Source organism: Chlorocebus sabaeus, chromosome 7 (genome assembly GCF_047675955.1).
Source record: "Chlorocebus sabaeus isolate Y175 chromosome 7, mChlSab1.0.hap1, whole genome shotgun sequence".
NCBI lineage: Eukaryota > Metazoa > Chordata > Mammalia > Primates > Cercopithecidae > Chlorocebus > Chlorocebus sabaeus.
The window spans coordinates 40,575,430-40,593,747 of NC_132910.1; the positions used below are offsets into that span (position 1 = coordinate 40,575,430).

General features: G+C 44.3%; 2 protein-coding genes across 4 annotated transcripts in view; one reads left to right on the forward strand and one right to left on the reverse strand.

Annotated features, from left to right (window-relative positions):
* FAM13A (family with sequence similarity 13 member A) overlaps window positions 1-4,583 on the reverse strand; it is a 375,981-nt gene extending 371,398 nt beyond the window's left edge. The window contains exon 1 of the mRNA XM_007999242.3: window positions 4,285-4,583. The gene's annotated coding sequence lies outside the window, so the exon portion shown is untranslated. The remainder of the gene's footprint in view (window positions 1-4,284) is intronic.
* A 180-nt stretch (window positions 4,584-4,763) lies between these two features.
* TIGD2 (tigger transposable element derived 2) lies at window positions 4,764-15,786 on the forward strand. Of its 3 annotated transcripts, none has more exons than XR_005236465.2 (4): window positions 4,765-5,125; window positions 5,309-5,735; window positions 10,981-11,045; window positions 15,472-15,786. XR_005236465.2 is itself a non-coding variant. In XM_007999238.3 (2 exons), exon 2 carries the CDS (start codon window positions 6,240-6,242, stop codon window positions 7,815-7,817), a length of 1,578 nt encoding a protein of 525 aa, XP_007997429.3. In that variant the 5' UTR covers window positions 4,764-5,125; window positions 5,309-6,239; the 3' UTR covers window positions 7,818-9,603. The 3 variants fall into 3 exon arrangements, 1 of the variants encoding a protein (XP_007997429.3); XR_005236462.2 differs by lacking the exon at window positions 15,472-15,786 and adding an exon at window positions 11,419-13,124; XM_007999238.3 differs by lacking the exons at window positions 10,981-11,045; window positions 15,472-15,786 and having other exon boundaries at window positions 4,764-5,125; window positions 5,309-9,603.
* The last annotated feature ends 2,532 nt before the right edge of the window (window positions 15,787-18,318 follow it).

Below are 18,318 nucleotides of genomic sequence, written 5' to 3' on the forward strand. Positions count from 1 at the left end.
ATGCCCATTTGAACTCGAGGTGCATGTGACCACAGATGATAGTGGCTGGGGCCTATGTCAGCGCATGGACTGCTTTAGAATGCCAGGAGGCTTTTGGTTCAACTGTGGAAGGGAGCTGAGCTCCAGTATTCATTGACAGAGAAGCAGTTAGCAGCTGCATATGCCACCCTTCAGGCTTATGAGAGTGTGACAGGATGGACTACAGTCATCATGCAAACGACTTACCCAATAGTGGGGTGGATATGTTCATGGGTAATGACTCCCCAGACTGGGATGGCACAGACATCCACTTTAGCAAAGTGGGGTGTCTACTTAGAACAGCGGAGTCCTCTGAGCATAAGCCCCTTCACAGCAGAACTGCAAGAAGTCTTGGGACCTGCAGTTCCGATGCAATATAAGGCTATGGGTCAGCCTGAGGTACCCCTAAACCCTGAGCCATCACTGTTTAAAGAGGGGCACCCCACCCTATCCCCCATGGGGCATGATATATGGATGGACCCAGCTGGGGTGCCATTGCTGCCTGGACCGCTGTCATGCGTGGTTCAGCCTAGTACTGACACCATATGGTTTGATACCAGATGTGGACAAAGTACTCAATGGGCCAAACTCAGGACAATGTGAATGGTGATCGCCAAGGAGATGACACCTATGATAATCTGCACTGATAGCTGAGCAGTTTATTAAGGCTTAACCTTGTGGTTAACTACTTGGAAGTTACAGAATTGGCTAGTTGGTCACTGGACCATTTGGGGCGGGGCCATGTGGCAAGACCTATGGGAGAAAGGATGACCTCCTCTAACCAGGTATTGTGACAGATGGTAATTTGTTGTTGCCTGTCTCAATGTCCCTAAAGGTAGGGGAACAAAAACCTGGTTTTGGCCATGGACCCTCCAAGCCACCCACTGCAGATGGATGGCCATTGTAGCCCCATGGAGGGAGGACTTGGGAATTTAATGTATGGCCTCTGATATGGTTTGGCTGTGTCCCCACCCAAATCTCACCTTGAATTGTATCTCTCAGAATTCCCATGTGTTGTGGGAGGGACCCAGGGGAAGGTAATTATATCATGGGGGCAAGTCCTTTCCGAGCTATTCTCGTGATAGTGAGTAAGTCTCACGAGATGGGCTTATCGGGGTTTCTGCTTTTGCTTCTTCCTCATTTTCTCTTGCTGCCACTATGTAAGAAGTGCCTTTCACCTCCTACCACGATTCTGAGGCCTCGCCAGCCATGTGGAACTATAAGTCCAATTAAACCTCTTTTTCTTCCCAGTCTCGGGTATGTCTTTATCAGCAGCATGAAAACAGACTAATATAGCCTCTGTGATTGATGATTTGTAGGGGAATGGCTAAGGAAGGAACCCTCCTCCAGGGCATATATGTACTGCTGCTGTGGCCTATGGGTCCAGAGTGCTGCCCTATGGACACATTTCTCCACTAAGAGGTCTCCCTTGGCCTAGGGGATGGAGTGTAAGGTAAATAGCTGCACTGCAGAAAAGAGTTGGTGGAGGTAAACATCTAGTGCTGCATGACACAGCGGGACCGGAGTGCAGGTGCACAATCCCGTGCATTACATAAACACAGTTATGTAACCACATTATGGGTGGGCTCATCACCTGGCTTTAAGCCACTATTATCTGTGAGTAATATAACTGCACTGCTAACTCTGTAAGAGAGAGCTGGGCCACCTTGCAGGTGACTGGGAGGGGAGCCAGGAAGCAGCAAGCACACTGGGGAGCTCAGCTACAGGCGTGGGGGTAGCAGGAGCAGTGGAGCCAGTGCTGAGAGGGGCTGCAGCTGGAGCAGGTGGCCAAAACAAAGGCTGACACAGAGAGAGAGAGAGAGAGAATAAAGCTGTATCTCAACTGCTTACAGTCCCCCAAGTGTTCTTTCAACTACCCACCACCCATCCACCAACTCCCCTCAGACTCCAGCTGGGGTTGGAACCTAACAACAACCTACTACTTGCAATTGGCATTTGAAGTTGGGGGGACACTCCAGGCAGATGGTATCAGAATTGAAATGAATTATAGGATACCCAGCTGCGTCCAGTGGAGAACTGCTTGGAGTGTGCTGTGTTGGGCTTATAGTAGATGAGAAAGAGTAAGTTGCCTTAGGTGCCCAACATTCTCATTTTTTTTTTGTACCTACGTTTTTAAGAAATAGGCTTTATTTTTTAGAACAGTTTTAGGTTCACAGCAAAATTCCACAGAAGATAGGGAGATTTCCCATATGCTCCTTGCCCCCACACATCCATAACCTCCCCATTATCAATATTGCCCACCAGAGTGGAACAACAGTTGCAATTGATGAACCTACCTTGAAACACTTTTATCACAGAGTCCATAGTTTCCATTAGGGTTCACTCTTGGTGTTGTACATTCTGTGCATCTGAACAAATGTTTAATGACATGTGCCCACCACTATAGTTGTACAGAGTAGTTTCACCACCTTAAGAATCTATTATTGACCAGGCAGGATGGCACATACCTGTAATCCCAGCACTTTGGAAGGCCAAGGGGGGAGGATCACTTGAGCCCAGGGGTTTGAGACCAGCTCTGGCAACATAGCAAGACCTCATCTCTACAAAAAAATACAAAAATTACCTGGGCATGGTGGCACGCACCTATAGCCTATAGTCTTGGCTACTCAGGAGGCTGAGGCAGGAGGATTGCTTGAGCCTAGGTGGTTGAGGCTGCAGTGAGCCCAAGCCATGGTCATACCACTGCACTCTAGCCTTGGCAACAGAAGGAGACCCTGTCTCAAAAATACACACATATATACACACACACATATATTCTTATGTATGTACATATGTGTATATACATATATATACACATGTTAACATTTTAAGTCCTCTCCCCTTTGTGCTGTAACGTCTGTCATAACTAGCCACCCCTTCCCCCAACAAAAGGAGAAAGTTTACCCAATAAAACTGTGTTGTGTAAAGACACAATTGCCTTGAGTAAAATCTTATTAAGTCGACTAAATACAATTGCCTTGAGTCAAGCGGTGTTTTGAGAAAATCAAGAAATGTGGGCTGTATCCAGATTTGAACTTACACAAGGTGATAAAAAGGGAAGAGCTGTAAGACATAAAACAGCAAAGTGGAGAATCCAGGAGGAACAGAGAAAAATGCAAGTGGTATCTGGAAGAAAATTAAATCCTAGAGATACTGTGGAAAAGAGAGGAAGAGTAAGAGGCAGGATTCCTTTGTATTTAAATATCCTGGGGCAGAGCAACTCCAGCAGACTTGGGGGTGAAGGAGAAAGGCAGGCAGCTGACATCTGGTTACAGGCTGCCTCATTTCCACATGGGTGGCAGTAAAAGTGCTGTTCTAGCAGTGTTTCATGCTCTTCACAGGTATAAGGGAAAACAAGAATTTTTTTAAAAGTTACATAAAACTACCATGAAGTAAGTTATACTCTACCCAAAATAGGAAACCAGGATTTCCAGAAAGGGACTGACTTGTTGGAAGCCAAATGGAGGGCACGGAGGAGGGGAGGTCTAAAAGCAGGTATTCTCCAAAAGCCACTTACAACCTCACAACATAACTAGATCAAAGAATTTCTGTCATGCCAGATAGTGGAAGGCTGCTATGTTGAGAAAGGCAATTGAGCAGTTCTGGCGGCGGAGTCAAACAGAAGGCTTGGAATCAACATCTGTTTTCTACAGTATGCTCGCTTTGATTTCCATCTCCAAGTTTCTGAAATTCCAGAAACAGTATATGGCCTTGTCAAAGAAATGACGAATTACTATGTTACTTTGTGTTAACGAAAAGGTTACATTTATGTTCATATGGAAGAGATGCTTCGCTGAGGAACTTTCAATTTTTCAAACTGTGACACGCACACACAAGACGGAAAGCGAGGCAGCCTGACCGGGTTTCCCAGGAAACAGGTGCTGCAAGGTGGAGTTGCACCGCTCCCTCCTCCGGGAAGGCGGTGACCCTTCCGTAAGTGTCTCCGTTGGAAACAAATAAAGGGAATCTCGGTCAAAGCGCAGTTCCCTGATTCCACTTGAGAAGCCCCGGGCGTCAAGGCGTGGCAGGAAATTTACCATGACGCCTCCCACAGGCTCCCGCCTCTCCCAGGTGCTGTCGATTTTGCAAAGGGTCCGTCTCTAGGGCGACTGTGACGAGTTCCGGAGCATCAGCACCAGGGAGCGCTGACCCGACACTCAGCTCAACCGCCGCCCGCCGCGCCTCGGCACCCTGGGCTTGTCTGGTTGGGTGTTGCCCAGTGAACGCCCCAGCTCCTACCCCGAACCCACGTCCCCCGGCTCCTACCGTGCCTCATGATCCTCGCTTGGCCCAGCACTTTCCACGCGCGCTGACGCTGGGCTCCAACACCCGGACCGCCTCCGCACAGCGGCGCGGCTGCTGTTTGTAAACACGCCCCACGTGCGCTCGCCCTGCCCCATTCGCAGCCCGCTCCTGGCACGCAAGGATCCTCCGCTTTCCCACCCAGCCCTCTGGGGCAGAGATTTCAAAATTTCCCCTCCGGGAGAGAAGAGCCTCGTACGCAGAGTCGGGCCACTGGGAAAAGCTCCAGGACAAGGCGAGCGTGTGCCGCCCCCTGCCGGCCAGGGAGGCAGTCCGGCCCGGAACCGCCAGGCAGTGAGTGGAACCCACGCGGCGCCCAGAGACGCGCCCCTGCCGGGCCCCGCCCCTCCCGCTTGCTCGCCAGAGTCCCCTCCCCCGGGCCGCGTGCGCTCACCCGCGCAGGCCCCGCCCCCTCGCCGGCACAACGTTCTGCGGGGGCGCGCGCGTGCTCTCTAATCCCCCGCCTTCCGGCTTCGGCGGCGACGCTCGTCCGTCTCCGCTCGTCCCTCGCGGCTGCCGCGCCACCAGTGCCAGCCTCCCTCAGGAGACTCCATTTGCGCTTAGTGTGGTCTAGACGCCGCGCAGGCTGGCGCAGGGCGATGCCCGGGGCCGGCGGACTGGCGTTCCCTGTGCCAAGCGGCCGCCCGCTGGCTGGCTGGCTGCGGCAGTGACACCCAGGTCGCTGGCGTCCAGGCGGAATCCGGGCTCCGTCCGCGGGAGGAAAGACGTCCCGCGCTCTGAAGCTCGCCCAGCGGGGAGAGGCCCTCGCTAATACGGCTTCTCTCTGACCTCTTAATTTCAGGAGGTAGGCTCTTCAGGTCCCTCTCCCTGTCACCCCAGATTATGCCTAAAAGCATTATTTGTCGTATTTAGCTATCACATTGATAGGAGGCGTTAATTTTCTCAACATAGTTGCAGGATAGATGTGGATAATGCCACAGATCCTGATGTTGAATTGAAAGAAAATGTTTTTGGTATTTTCCTTTAGGTTTCGGAGCCTCCGAGTATCTATACAGCCCCCACAGGAACTGCTTCTGTTGGCCCATCGAGGATCGTCTTTCACCAGGATTATTGTAACATCATCTTCACCGAGCCTTCCACCCCATAGCCTCTACCTTGGGTCCTCATTTCCACCGATGCAGTTTTTTTGATGCTTTCTTTAGTAATGTGACATCACATGTCCACTATCCTCCTTTCCAGCTGCCAAATCCAGTAGGTTTAAGTCGCTTTTAAAGTAGAGAGTTTTCTGCTTGTTCCACTTTCACCTTATTTGCACTGTTCACTTCTGTCGGGGTCATCTTCTCTTGCGTATGATTTCCACAAGCACTCACTTGCGCAACCTATAGCCCAGTCCTTGCCTAGAGAGACAGCATTCCATACAATCCACTGCTTGACAAAGACCGCATAGTCAGCGGGTGAGTTTTCCCATTGTATTTTCCTATATGTCAAGTTTACAAGTCCTCTCTTGACTTAAACTGTTTACTCCCTAGCACATTTCCTAAAATACTTCCACCTGAGATTTAGTGGCTATTTTTGGCAAAGAACATTACCTGCAAGGATGGCGAGAATTGAGTATGCAATAGTACTGTTTTAGAGGCCTTACTAGTACAGCACTGATTGAGTTTCTAACCTCTAGTGTGATTACAATTCATGAAACACCCTAAACCCTAAGTGAGGAGGAAGAAAGAAGGTAAGAGTTAATTGGAGTTAGACTTTTCTATAGGAAGTTTGTAAGTTTTAAAATAGCAAGTAGAGAGATTCATGTAGCCCTGGTCAGAAAATTGATCATTGCACTATCCATCTAGGCCCTAGAAGTGAGAGGAGGAATCTTACGACCTCATTTTCTAGTTGCTTTGTATTCAAATCTTAGTTGGTAATTATCTGGTTCTAGTAATCAGCTAAAATATTAGACACTTAAAATGTTGGGGAAACGCAAGCGTGTGGTGTTGACAATTAAGGACAAGCTTGACATTATTAAGAAACTTGAGGAAGGCATCTCTTTCAAAAAACTTTCCGTGGTGTACGGAATCGGTGAATCCACAGTTCGTGATATTAAAAAGAACAAAGAAAGGATTATAAACTATGCAAACAGTTCAGATCCTACCAGTGGGGTATCCAAACGTAAATCTATGAAGTCATCAACATATGAGGAGCTTGATAGAGTTATGATAGAGTGGTTTAACCAACAGAAAACAGATGGGATTCCAGTGTCTGGAACGATTTGTGCAAAACAAGCCAAGTTCTTTTTTGATGCTTTGGGGATGGAAGGTGATTTTAATGCATCGTCAGGCTGGCTAACTCGATTTAAGCAGCGCCATGGTATTCCAAAGGCTGCTGGTAAAGGAACAAAATTAAAAGGAGATGAAACTGCTGCCAGTGAATTTTGTGGTAGCTTTCAGGAATTTGTTGAGAGAGAGAATCTACAACCAGAGCAAATTTATGGTGCTGATCAAACTGGATTGTTCTGGAAATGCCTACCATCAAGGACATTAACTCTTGAAACTGAACAAAGTACTTCTGGGTGTAGGTCAAGCAGAGAGAGAATCATTATTATGTGTTGCGCAAATGCCACAGGTTTACACAAACTTAATCTTTGTGTTGTGGGGAAGGCCAAAAAGCCCCGAGCATTCAAAGGCACTGACCTTTCAAACCTTCCTGTGACATATTACAGTCAAAAAGGTGCATGGATAGAACAGTCTGTTTTCAGACAGTGGTTTGAAAAGTACTTTGTGCCACAGGTACAGAAGCATTTGAAATCCAAGGGACTTTTAGAAAAAGCAGTGCTGCTTTTAGATTTCCCCCCAGCACATCCAAATGAAGAAATGTTGAGTTCAGATGATGGCAGAATAATTGTGAAGTATTTGCCACCAAATGTCACAAGTCTGATTCAACCAATGAGCCAGGGAGTTCTAGCCACTGTAAAAAGATACTACAGAGCAGGACTTCTCCAGAAATACATGGATGAAGGAATTGACCCAAAAATATTTTGGAAGAACTTGACAGTGTTGGACGCAATTTATGAAGTGTCAAGAGCTTGGAGCATGGTAAAATCAAGTACCATAACCAAAGCATGGAAAAAACTTTTCCCTGGCAATGAAGAGAATTCAGGTATGAACATTGATGAAGGAGCCATTTTAGCAGCTAATTTAGCAACAGTTTTACAGAACACAGAAGAATGTGAACATGTTGACATTGAGACTATTGATCAGTGGTTTGACTCTCGGAGCAATGACTCAAGCTGTCAGGTGCTGGCTGACAGTGAAAGTGCCGAGGACCAGACCAAGGCTGCTGAGCAAAAGCCTTCTAGTAAGAGTAGAAAAACAGAGCTGAATCCAGAGAAGCATATTAGCCATAAAGCTGCACTTGAATGGACTGAAAATTTACTGGATTATCTTGAACAACAAGACGACATGCTTCTGTCTGATAAATTAGTATTAAGGAGGCTTCGGACCATAATAAGAAAAAAACAGAAGATCCAAAATAACAAAAATCATTAATAAGGCTCCTAAGTGTTTCAGTGTACTTGCATCTTTGTAACTGTCTATCTGCAGTGAAACTTTGTTTGTTTGAAGTCCTGTGGATTCCAAAGCCAAATACATTTTATAAATGATTTTAGGATTAGATGTCAATTTGGATTACTTAAATTACAACTCTTTAATGTTGACTCTAGTCATTGGGCATTGACATGTAACTTGTCTTTCTACTGTTTCTAATATGTATTATGTTAATTAGATCATAAGGTACCTGAGGCCAGGGATCTTGTGTCTGTTGTGCCTGAATTCGGCTTGTCTAATAAAGGCCCATGCACACTATAGGCACTCAATAAAACTTACATTTTTATGATTTTTCATTGAAGTTGAACTTCCAAATTGAAATATGTTGGGGGTAAATTTCCATTTCCACAGCTTTTCCACTGCTGAAAATCTTAAGAGTTCAGCAAAAATTGCACTTGAAGTATTTCACTGCGACTGCAGACAACTGAAGGAAAATAGAGCCTTAAATATTGCATTTCTGTTCTAGCAGTATTTGGGCAATTAGCAATTCAGATCAGCCATCTCTTGAGAATAGTAAAGGAAGCGAAGTATGATTTAAATGTCCCAGAAAAAGGATTTGCACTTCATTTTTTTTTCCATCTGATAAGAGGGAGAGTTCCTAAATAGTTGTGGAAAGAATCCCATTCCTGTTCCAGGAAAATAGATTTCAGTTCCCAAACTATTGCAATTAGAAGAGGTAAGGGTTACATTTTATCATCTGTCTTTTCGGTTCTTTATAGATGCCAGTAGTTTTTAATAAGCTATTTGACGTTTATGTAACACTTGAAAGCTTACAAAGTATGTATGTCATTTGCTTTCATACAACATGTTTTGTGAAAACTAATACTGAGAATATAAGCGTACATCTAATTTGTGGAACCAGCACACAAATAGTAGACTAACATAAAGTAGAACATGAAGAGAGGCATTGAAGAGGAGTGCAGCTGCTGTGTGACCATCGGCAAATTACTTAACCCCCCCATCTGTTAAATACAAGTAATATCTGCCTCAGAGAGTTCTGTGAGGCGTAAATGAGTTGACATATGGATTTTAAATAATAGGGGCTTATAATAGGGCCTCACTCAGAATAACATTGAGTGTTAGCTGTTACTGCCATTGTGGATATTGAGTTTCAGTAGTATGCTAAACAGATCCAATGTGTGACTCAAAGTGGGCTTGCTGCATTAGGAAAATCCTTCCAAGGAAGTGAGATAAAGGATACAAGTGGCCAGGCGCAGTGGCTCATGCCTGTAATCCCAGCACTTTGGGAGGCCAAGGCAGGTGGATCACCTGAGGTCAGGAGTTCAAGACCAGTCTTGCCAACATGGTGAAACCCTGTCTCTACTAAAAATAGAAAAAACTAGCCAGGCGTGGTGGCATGCGCCTGTAATCCCAGCTACTCGGGAGGCTGAGGCAGGAGAATCGCTTGAACTCAGAGGGCAGAGGTTGCAGTGAGCTGAGATCATGCCACTGCACTCCAGCCTGAAACTCCGTCTCAGAAACAAAAAAATAAGATACAAGTAATTAGTTCAGCGGAAATGCAATAATGATTTCTTTCATTGAAAACTGAAGGGTTACTCTAACTGAAAAATCACTTACCATCCCCTGGTAGGCTTTGTGATGTATGCAGGCATTTAAGATATCTTTGGTAGAGTTATAATAGGAAATGAGAATGGAATTGTAATTTCTTTGGTCCAGTTCTGTTAGCACGTTGCTAATAAATAGATGTCGGCTTTGTTCATAGAAGAAAATCTAGTACTGGCATAATTCATAATAAAATACCTTTACAGTAGATAAGAGCAATAAGGAAGGCACTTGGAATATTTCATCAAACTAAAGTAATACGGGATCAGTAGAAAAAGCAAAAGAAATATCATGGGAGACAGTGGTTACAGTAATTAGGCCCAACTATATATAGGGAGCTCGTCATTTGGTTTGAGGGGACTTTAGAGCCTGTGTCTGATTATTTTTCTTTCGTGAGGATTATCATCAGTGTCTTTTGAGCTGAGCCTCTGGCTTCTAGAATAGCTTTTTCAGAAGACCTCTCAGAATATACTTTCTTTGGATAATTCATACGTCACTATTAAAACACTTTCCTCAGTTTACACAATTTCACCTGCCTGATAGCCTTGAGGAAATACAACCCTGCAATATAAGTCCTGAAGCTATTTGGCTTCCTGGAGACTTAAGGATTCTAAAACTTGATAAGGGTAATGACTTACATTTGAACACTGCTTTGCATTTTCACATTGCTTTTTGCTAACACAAACTTTGTTCAGTCGTGACCCTGAACTGGTTTAGTCTCATGTTATATCATTAATCATAATATAAATTGTGCATTCTCATTCCACATTTCATTGTAATACAAAAATCTTAACCTCCTTGAGATATTGTAATAGTTCCTCTAGAAAGACACATCGTGGTAATCTTGGTACACTCGCCCCTTATATGTACTCTAGTTTGAAAAGCAGACATACGTATTCTCATTTGACTTTGTACACCTTAAAGGAAATACCTACAAATTCTGACTATTGGTTAATGATTCTGACTATTGGTTAATTTTTAAAATGTATATGTTTTTTAGAACCTGAGAGACTAACAGAACTCAGACCAAATGGACAAAGTATTTGGCAACTAAGCATGTTTTTTTCACAAAACTGCAGAGTGTGAATATTTACTATTTCATAATTCAATCTCAGAGTAATACAGGGGTTGGTTGGAGAACTGGGCGCTAAATATAGAATTGGCAGGGCCAGGATCAGAAGCCATAGTCAATTTAAGCAGAATGATAGGGAGGACCCTGCACTCCAAAATTAGCCTTATTCAGGAGAGCTGTGTTCACGTATCACCTTAATATTTTCACAAATTGACTTTTTTTTTAATATGCGCACTATACATGTTAAGCAATAATATGTACAGAATTACAGGTCTCATGTGCCAACTGGGGTCTTTGTCTAATTCAAGTTAAACAAGAATTCTTATTTTTAAACTTGCCAAACTAAAACCTAAAATCAATTTTGTATACCTCATCTGCACACTTTAGAAACACTAGCCAAGCAGAAGGAGTAGGGTTGTTGAAGGTTAACAGATTGGAATGCAAACTCCAGCTTCTCCTTTCTTTGTATAGATATCCTTGGAAGCATTCTGGACCTTTCTGAACCTCAGTTTCCCCATATGTGAAAGAGCTGAAAGGTGAGCAGTCACATTCCAGGCATTCATAAACACCAGCTATTAAGCAATTCTACAGCTGTACATTGAGGACCCCTGGTCTTCAGGGTTGCCCTGGAGAATTCATCACAGCTCTTCTCTCACAGACTCTGTGCAGACCCCCAGGAAGCCCAGGCATCTCTTTTGAGGTCCAGGGCACTGACGCATCTCTGGGAATGCTGGCTGGGGTGTATGCATAGGTGGGCAGGCAGCATTGAGTTCGCCAGACCCCAAGGACTGTAGCTGTCAGTCACCACAGGGGCCCATCTGTAAAAATGTTGAGTTACCGATAAACTTGTAACATCTAGTTTCTTCTAAGACCAACAAAAATGATACCTAATTATTTCCTGCATTTCAGAATATGTTGCTCTTCTGGAACTTATTTACGAAGGAAGACAGTCACCTTTGAGTGTAAAAAAAGATAAGGCAGTTTTACTCATCTGTTGAAGCCTTGACCTGAACTCAAGTGAGCCTTCCACATCAGACTCCCAAGTAACTGGGACTACAGGAGTATGCCACCATGCCTGGCTTTTTTTTTTCTTTTCTTTTCTTTTCCTTTTTTTTTTTTTTTTTTTTGGTGAGCCAGAGTCTCAGTCTGTTGCCCAGGCTGGAGTGCAGTGGCATGATCTCAGCTCACAGCAACCTCCACTTCCTGGGTTCAAGCAGTTCTCCTGCCTCAGCCTCCTGAGTAGCTGGGACTACAGGTGTGCGCCACCATGCCTGGCTAATTTTGTGTATGTTAGTCGAGATGGAGGTCTCACTATGTTGCCCAGTCTGGTCTCAACTGTTGGGCTCAAACAGTCTTTCTGCCTTGACCTCCCAAAGTGCTGGGATTACAGGCATGAGCCACTGTACCCAGCCCATAATGCTATTCATTCCTTGAACACATACATACTCTTTACTAATTTAGGAGAAAAAATAGGGTAATCCTTACCAAATTACTCAAAATCTATCTTTAAAGACATGCCGCTTTATTCCTTTTAAATATATAAAGTAGGCCGGGCGTGGTGGTTCATGCCTGTAGTTCCAGCACTTTGAGAGGCCGAGGCGGGTGGATCACGAGGTCAGGAGATCAAGACCATCCTGGCTAACACGTGAAACCCTGTCTCTACTAAAAACACAAAAAAATTAGACGGGTGTGGTGGCAGGCACCTGTAGTCCCAGCTGCTCAGGAGGCTGAGGCAAGAGAATTGCTTCAACCCGGGAGGCAGAGGTTGCAGTGAGCCGAGACTATGCCACTGCACTCCAGCCTGGGCAACAGAGCAAGACTCCGTCTCAAAAAACAAAACAAAACAAAAAATATATATATATAGTAAATTGAAGAGCTAACAAAATGTAATCAAATAGTGGTTTTACTGGCCATACTCTAATGATTTGTACGTAAATTAATTCTGGTAAGAAGTTTTCAGGTTGTTCAAGAACAGTTGTTTTTCCTGTTTATTTGTACTATCCACAATGGGTTTTTTGTTTATTTGTTTTTCTATATTTTATTCAGAGTTCCTTGGTTTGAACCTGGTGTCCTTTTCCTGTTCCAGGCATCCATCCAGGATACCACATTATGTTTAATCATTGTGTGTTCTTAGGTTCCTCTTGGCTGTAATAGTTTCTTAGAATTTCCTCGTTTTTGATTGTCTGGACATGATTACCTTGACAGTTTTGAGGAGAAGTGGTCAGGTATTTTGTAGAATGTCCCTCATACAATAAAAATTTTTTTAGTTCTTTATGCATTTCTTGCCCCCACTAACACAATATAGATTGTGAAAGTGCCATGATTAAAGATACATTATATAAAGTAAAAGTATGAGAGAGAAAGATAGATTCTTATAAGGATCTGGGAAGGCTTTTCATCACAAATAACGTTGTCCATGAAGTAATTAGTTGTGTTTGTGGTAGGATAGGGGGTGACGCATGAAAATCAAGAGTGCAGGTCGTGTTCTAGTAACAGACTAATAGAATTGCAGTGTGCTGTGAGTAAGGTGCGATTAGAAGTAACTGTAAAGTTTGGCAGGGGCCTGAGGGCTTTTTTCCCTCCTGACAGCAAATAAATGGTATCTTTTCCAACAACACTTCTCTAACTCTCTGACATCAACTAGGTGTCCTACAATTCTGACACTAACTACCCAGAATTAGCATCAGATTCCACAGATACAAAGACTCAGTCCCACAAGATTGCCCTCATTTCTGATGCCAGTTGCAAGTATCAGGCCCCCAGATTAGTCAGGGGTTCTCCCAGTACTTCCTCAGACTTGATAATTTAGTAGAATGACTCATAGAACCCAGGAAAATGCTACACTTACTTGTAGTTTATTATAAAGGATACAAATGAACAAGTGATACATAGGGTAAGGTCTAGAAGGTTCCTGAGTGCAGGCTTTATACCTTTGTAGGTGGGATGTACCATCCTTCTAGTACGTGGATGTGTTCACCAACTCAGAAGCTCCCTAAACCCTAGAGGCATTATCGATGGCCAAGCTTTTCTTTTGTCCCATATCGATGCCACGGGTGGTGTGACTGGCTGCCCTGGGTCCATCTTGTTCCTCAGTGGGACCCCTATGGCAAAGGGCTTTAGAGGCAAAAGACTTACAGCCAATTAAATGTTTTAGGCCAAATGGGAATGGAGATGGGCAGGCACTCAGAAAATTCCTTTAATTAAGCAGCATAAGAGACCAAAACCAAAAGCCAAAAAACCAGGTTACAAAATTGACTTGTTTATCTCAATGGTGCCTCTGGCATATGTTGACCATAAAAGGAATATGAACTAAAAAAATAAAATCCTAAGCCTCCCAACAGACTGAATGGACTCGCTCTTGGCCAAAGGGGATGCCCAAAACCCTGAAAATCTAGTTCAGGGTATGGCAGGAAGTGGGCATTGGACACACCTCATTGTGCCCACCCCCCTGTGAAATTTAGGAATTTAGGCCCAAGTGACCACCAGTAACATTAAAATAGACATTATAAGACTGACAAAACCGACTCTTGTAACAACAAAATACCAAATTATAAACAGGACCTAAGACCATGCAGGCAAGGGTTAAGTGACACACGCCTACACTTAAAGAGTAAGCTGGATGGGCGCGGTGGCTCACGCCTGTAATCCCAGCACTTTGGGAGGCCAAGGTGGGCGGATCACAAGGTCAGGAGATTGAGATCATCGTGGCTAACACAGTGAAACCCCATCTCTCCAAAAAAAATTACAAAAAATTAGCTGGGCGTGGTGGCGGGCACCTGTAGTCCCAGCTACTTGGGAGGTTGAGGCAGGAGAATGGCGTGAACCCAAAAGGCAGAGCTTGCAGTGAGCCCGGATTGCGCCACTGCACTCCAGCCTGGGCGACAGAGCGAGACTCCATCTCAAAAAAAAAAAAAAAAGTAAGCTGTGTTCTAGGCGCTACAAGGGTTTTCTTTTTCTCTTAACAGTCAGACAAGCACTGGCCTCAAGCTCACTGGCCCCCAGCCCCTGTTCCATCAGCCGTAACTACAGATTTAATTAACACAAGACTGACTTTAATAATTTTCACCTGATTGAAGACCACCGACTATGGACTAGTTGTAGCTGGTTTACAGAAATTGCACACTTGCGTGCCTTTCTGCCCTAAAAATACCTTTTAATGTATAGGGCCTAATTGTAATATATTTAAATATTAGGTGTCCACCCCAAAATGACATGGGTCATATGTTACGTGCATATTTGTTCAATTCACATGTATCAGGACCACCTTCATGAATATTCGTAGCCCCTCCTGCAACCTGTTGAATATGTAAGTTTAGCCAACCTGTTGTCATATTCCCATAGGACCTCCAAGCACAATTGATAGTGGGGAATGTGCACTGTAAGACTCAGTGGTATGTGAACATCCTAGATAATTCTGGAAACAAATCCTCAGCCCTGTAAGACATGCACAAGCAAATTAATGCTATGTCTTGTCCCACAATGTCCTAAGTCAATGGCTGTCCTCGTGGTTTGGATCAGGCCCCTCCTGGTGAAAAAAAGTTGCTCATAATTTTAGCCATGATATAGAGCTAGGTTTATTCTGCCGCTATAGATTCTATTGCAGTTACACACTCACCATGATGCTGTAGCACATCTCTTCCTTAAGCCCATGGACTCACAAATATTTTCCACTCCAAGTGGTGAGGTTCCATTCCACTGCCCCTTAACTGCACCCCGTTTCAGCAGGAAGTAGCTAGATGGAGCACGTCACCCCCTTTCCTTAGAAATGGAATGGAACTTAACAGTGGGGAGTTGTAACGAAGAGTCTCAGCTTTAAAATGTATTTTAAAGCCCTTCCCAGTAGCCTTAACATGTATTTAAATGGTTTTTTCCTTTTTTCTTCCTCTTTCCCCCTGGACGCTCCCTTATACCATGACCCTGTGACCAACATATACATGCTTATCTAATTGTATGCTTGCTTAGAAATTCCAGGGGCTAATCTTGAAACAGCCCAGGCCTGGAGACCCAGCTGCACGTTACTTCAAGGTGGTTAATCTACAACCTGGTCGCAGTCGAGATGGGACCAGCTAGTACTCTGGGTGGACAGTAACTCAAGATAGCCATCGGAACAAGACATGCAAACCTGCACTCTGCACCGTTCCTGCATGTTTCCCATACCAGGTTTCCCGTTTAGAAACCCCTTCAGTCAGCCTTACAATTTGAAATATCATTTTGAGACTTGGGTCCGGGCATGTCCTCAACTGATAGCATTTTATTAAAACTGCTTTCCTTTCACCACGCCTCGCCTCTCATGTATCTGGCTTTTCAAACTGTGAATAGCCAGACCTGAGTTCGGTTAAAAGACAATACCTTCACAAGGAAAATGTGTTCCCTACCTTTAGGCAAACGAGAGGAGAGCAGAGAACACTTCCTGCATCTGTTGATTCTCAGTTGCCTTCAGCTGAAATAATCCTTATGCTGAAGTGGCATGTTTTTGGGTGGCATGACCTGAACCCCTTCAATCCTTAGTGGTTTCTTAGCTTCTTAGAATCACAAATTTTTTTTTTCCCTTTCCTTTGCGAACTAGCCTGGCTCTTGCAAGTGAAAACCTTGCTTTCCAGATTATTGTTTCTGCTGCACCCTTTTTTTTTTCCCTTTTGTCTACTTTGAAAGTCAAAGCTAAGCAAAGACTTCTTTGTTCTCAGCATTATGCTTTCCCTGAAGCAGTGAAGCTATAGGGCAAGAATTACTGGGAATGGGAAGTGCGTTGGCTTTTATTTTTAAGATTCTGTATTTTCATCCCAGAAAAAAAAAAAATTGTCCCACATTCTGTAAATTTGGATCTCCCGGAGATAGAAAGATCACCCAGAGTGTAGAGCCTTCTGTCATCTCAGGGAGAATCCCTCTCCATTATACATTTTCACTCCTGCTTTCAGCAAGACAAATTCCTCGTTGTTTCATGCACTTCAATTCCGAAAGCAAGCAACTTTTAGCGCTTGTGCAAATAACCTTTGTATTTCATCCTCTACCCCAGGCAGCTTAGAAAATATTTTTTTCCTTGACCAACAGTCATCTTAAAAGAATTCTAGAGCCAGCTATTAAAAAAACAAACAAACTTGTTCTCCACTTCCTTGTACTGTACCTGTCTGCTCTCCTATTTCAGTGAATAGAGAAGGCCTCAGAGCTTCATGGTGCTGGATACACCAGTACGGAGTTGTTAAAAGGAAGGGAAGGAGTCTTTACCTTTCTTATGGTCTAAGTAACATTGTGAGTGAAAATATCATCAGGCAAAGAATTACCTGTGTGCCTTATGTTAACTTAGTAAAATATCCTTGCAGGCACAGAAAAATACAAAAGGTCTGGACAGCTCTTTAAGTAGATTTGAAAACCATTTAAAAGAGGATAGAAAGTGAAGTCTGATGGGGCAATGGAACACACACTGGGGCTTGAGGCCTAGGTGTACGTGGTCCCTTCTCTTGCCTCTTGGGACAGGCTCTCAGCTGCCAGCTCTGTGACCTTTGTCACTACAGATCCCACCCAACATTTTTTTTAAGATGGAGTCTCCCTCTGTCACCCAGGCTGGAGTGCAGTGGCACGATCTTGGCTCACTGCAACCTCCGCCTCCCAGGTTCAGGCGATTCTCCTGCCTCAGCCTCATGAGTAGCTGGGACTACAGGCACGTGCAACCACACCTGGCTAATTTTTTGTATTTTTAGTAAACGGGGTTTCACTGTGTTAGCCAGGATAGTCTCGATCTTCTGACCTCGTGATCCGCCCCCCTCGGCCTCCCAAAGCGCCACCTAGCTTCTTTCTCCCCACTTCTGCCTGGTGACCACTGCCAGCTTCCTCCCCTGACAGGGGCCTGAGCACAAATTCACAGAGGTTGAGATTGGGCATGCTGCCCAAGGGCATATTGGGTAAGGCATGGCAGAAGTTATTTTGCCCCAGGCTGATAGTGCTGTGGTGCATTAGGTGGGGATTGGCTGGGGTGAGCTGCTCACTCACCCCAACCCAGGTACTGAGCAGCTCTGCCAGGTTGTAATCTCTTGGTAGTCACCCATTGCTCTGGGTTGGGAAGGCAGACACATGGGAAGGAGAGATTGGCTTTCCCACCCAAAGCCAGGACAAAGTGCATTAGTGTGGCAGTGGACTGCAGGGTGGGCACAGGTACCTGTGAGGGTCTGCACTTGTCCAGCAAGTGTACCTGTGCCCAAAGGTGTGTGACATTAAATAGCAAATTCAAAAACCCGGCATGATAGGTCCAAAGAGAGACTGCAGAAGAAAAGGAAATGCTTATATCTTAGTACCGTTAACAACACCTTTATTTTAAGGGACCCCATATTTTCATTTTGCATTGGGCCCTGCAAATTAGGTAGCCAACTCTGCTTTCCGCTATTTCACATCCCACATTCAGGGAATACAAGTCTCAATATTAAAGGACTGTAGGGAGTAAAGGAGAGTCGATATGGGTATACAGCCTTCTTACAACACTGGGAGCAATATATTTGCAGGGTACCGTCATTTTCAACATTGCATTGCAGGATTCTTCAGATTTTTAAAAATAAATTCCCATCTAACAATTACAGACATAAGAGACCCCCACTTCAGTCCAGCATAGCCACACTACACACTGGCTTAGGACATTCACAATCACCTCCAAATGAGGTCTAGATAAGAAAGAAAATCTTGGAACACCCAAGTGGATAGTGAGATGGATGACATTCTATATACCCTTCAACCAACAAATAAATAACATACCCTAATAGCTCTGTGTTGTGGGGAAGGAGAAAGGATACAGCCTATGAAAATTATTATGAAAGTTCAGAGTTA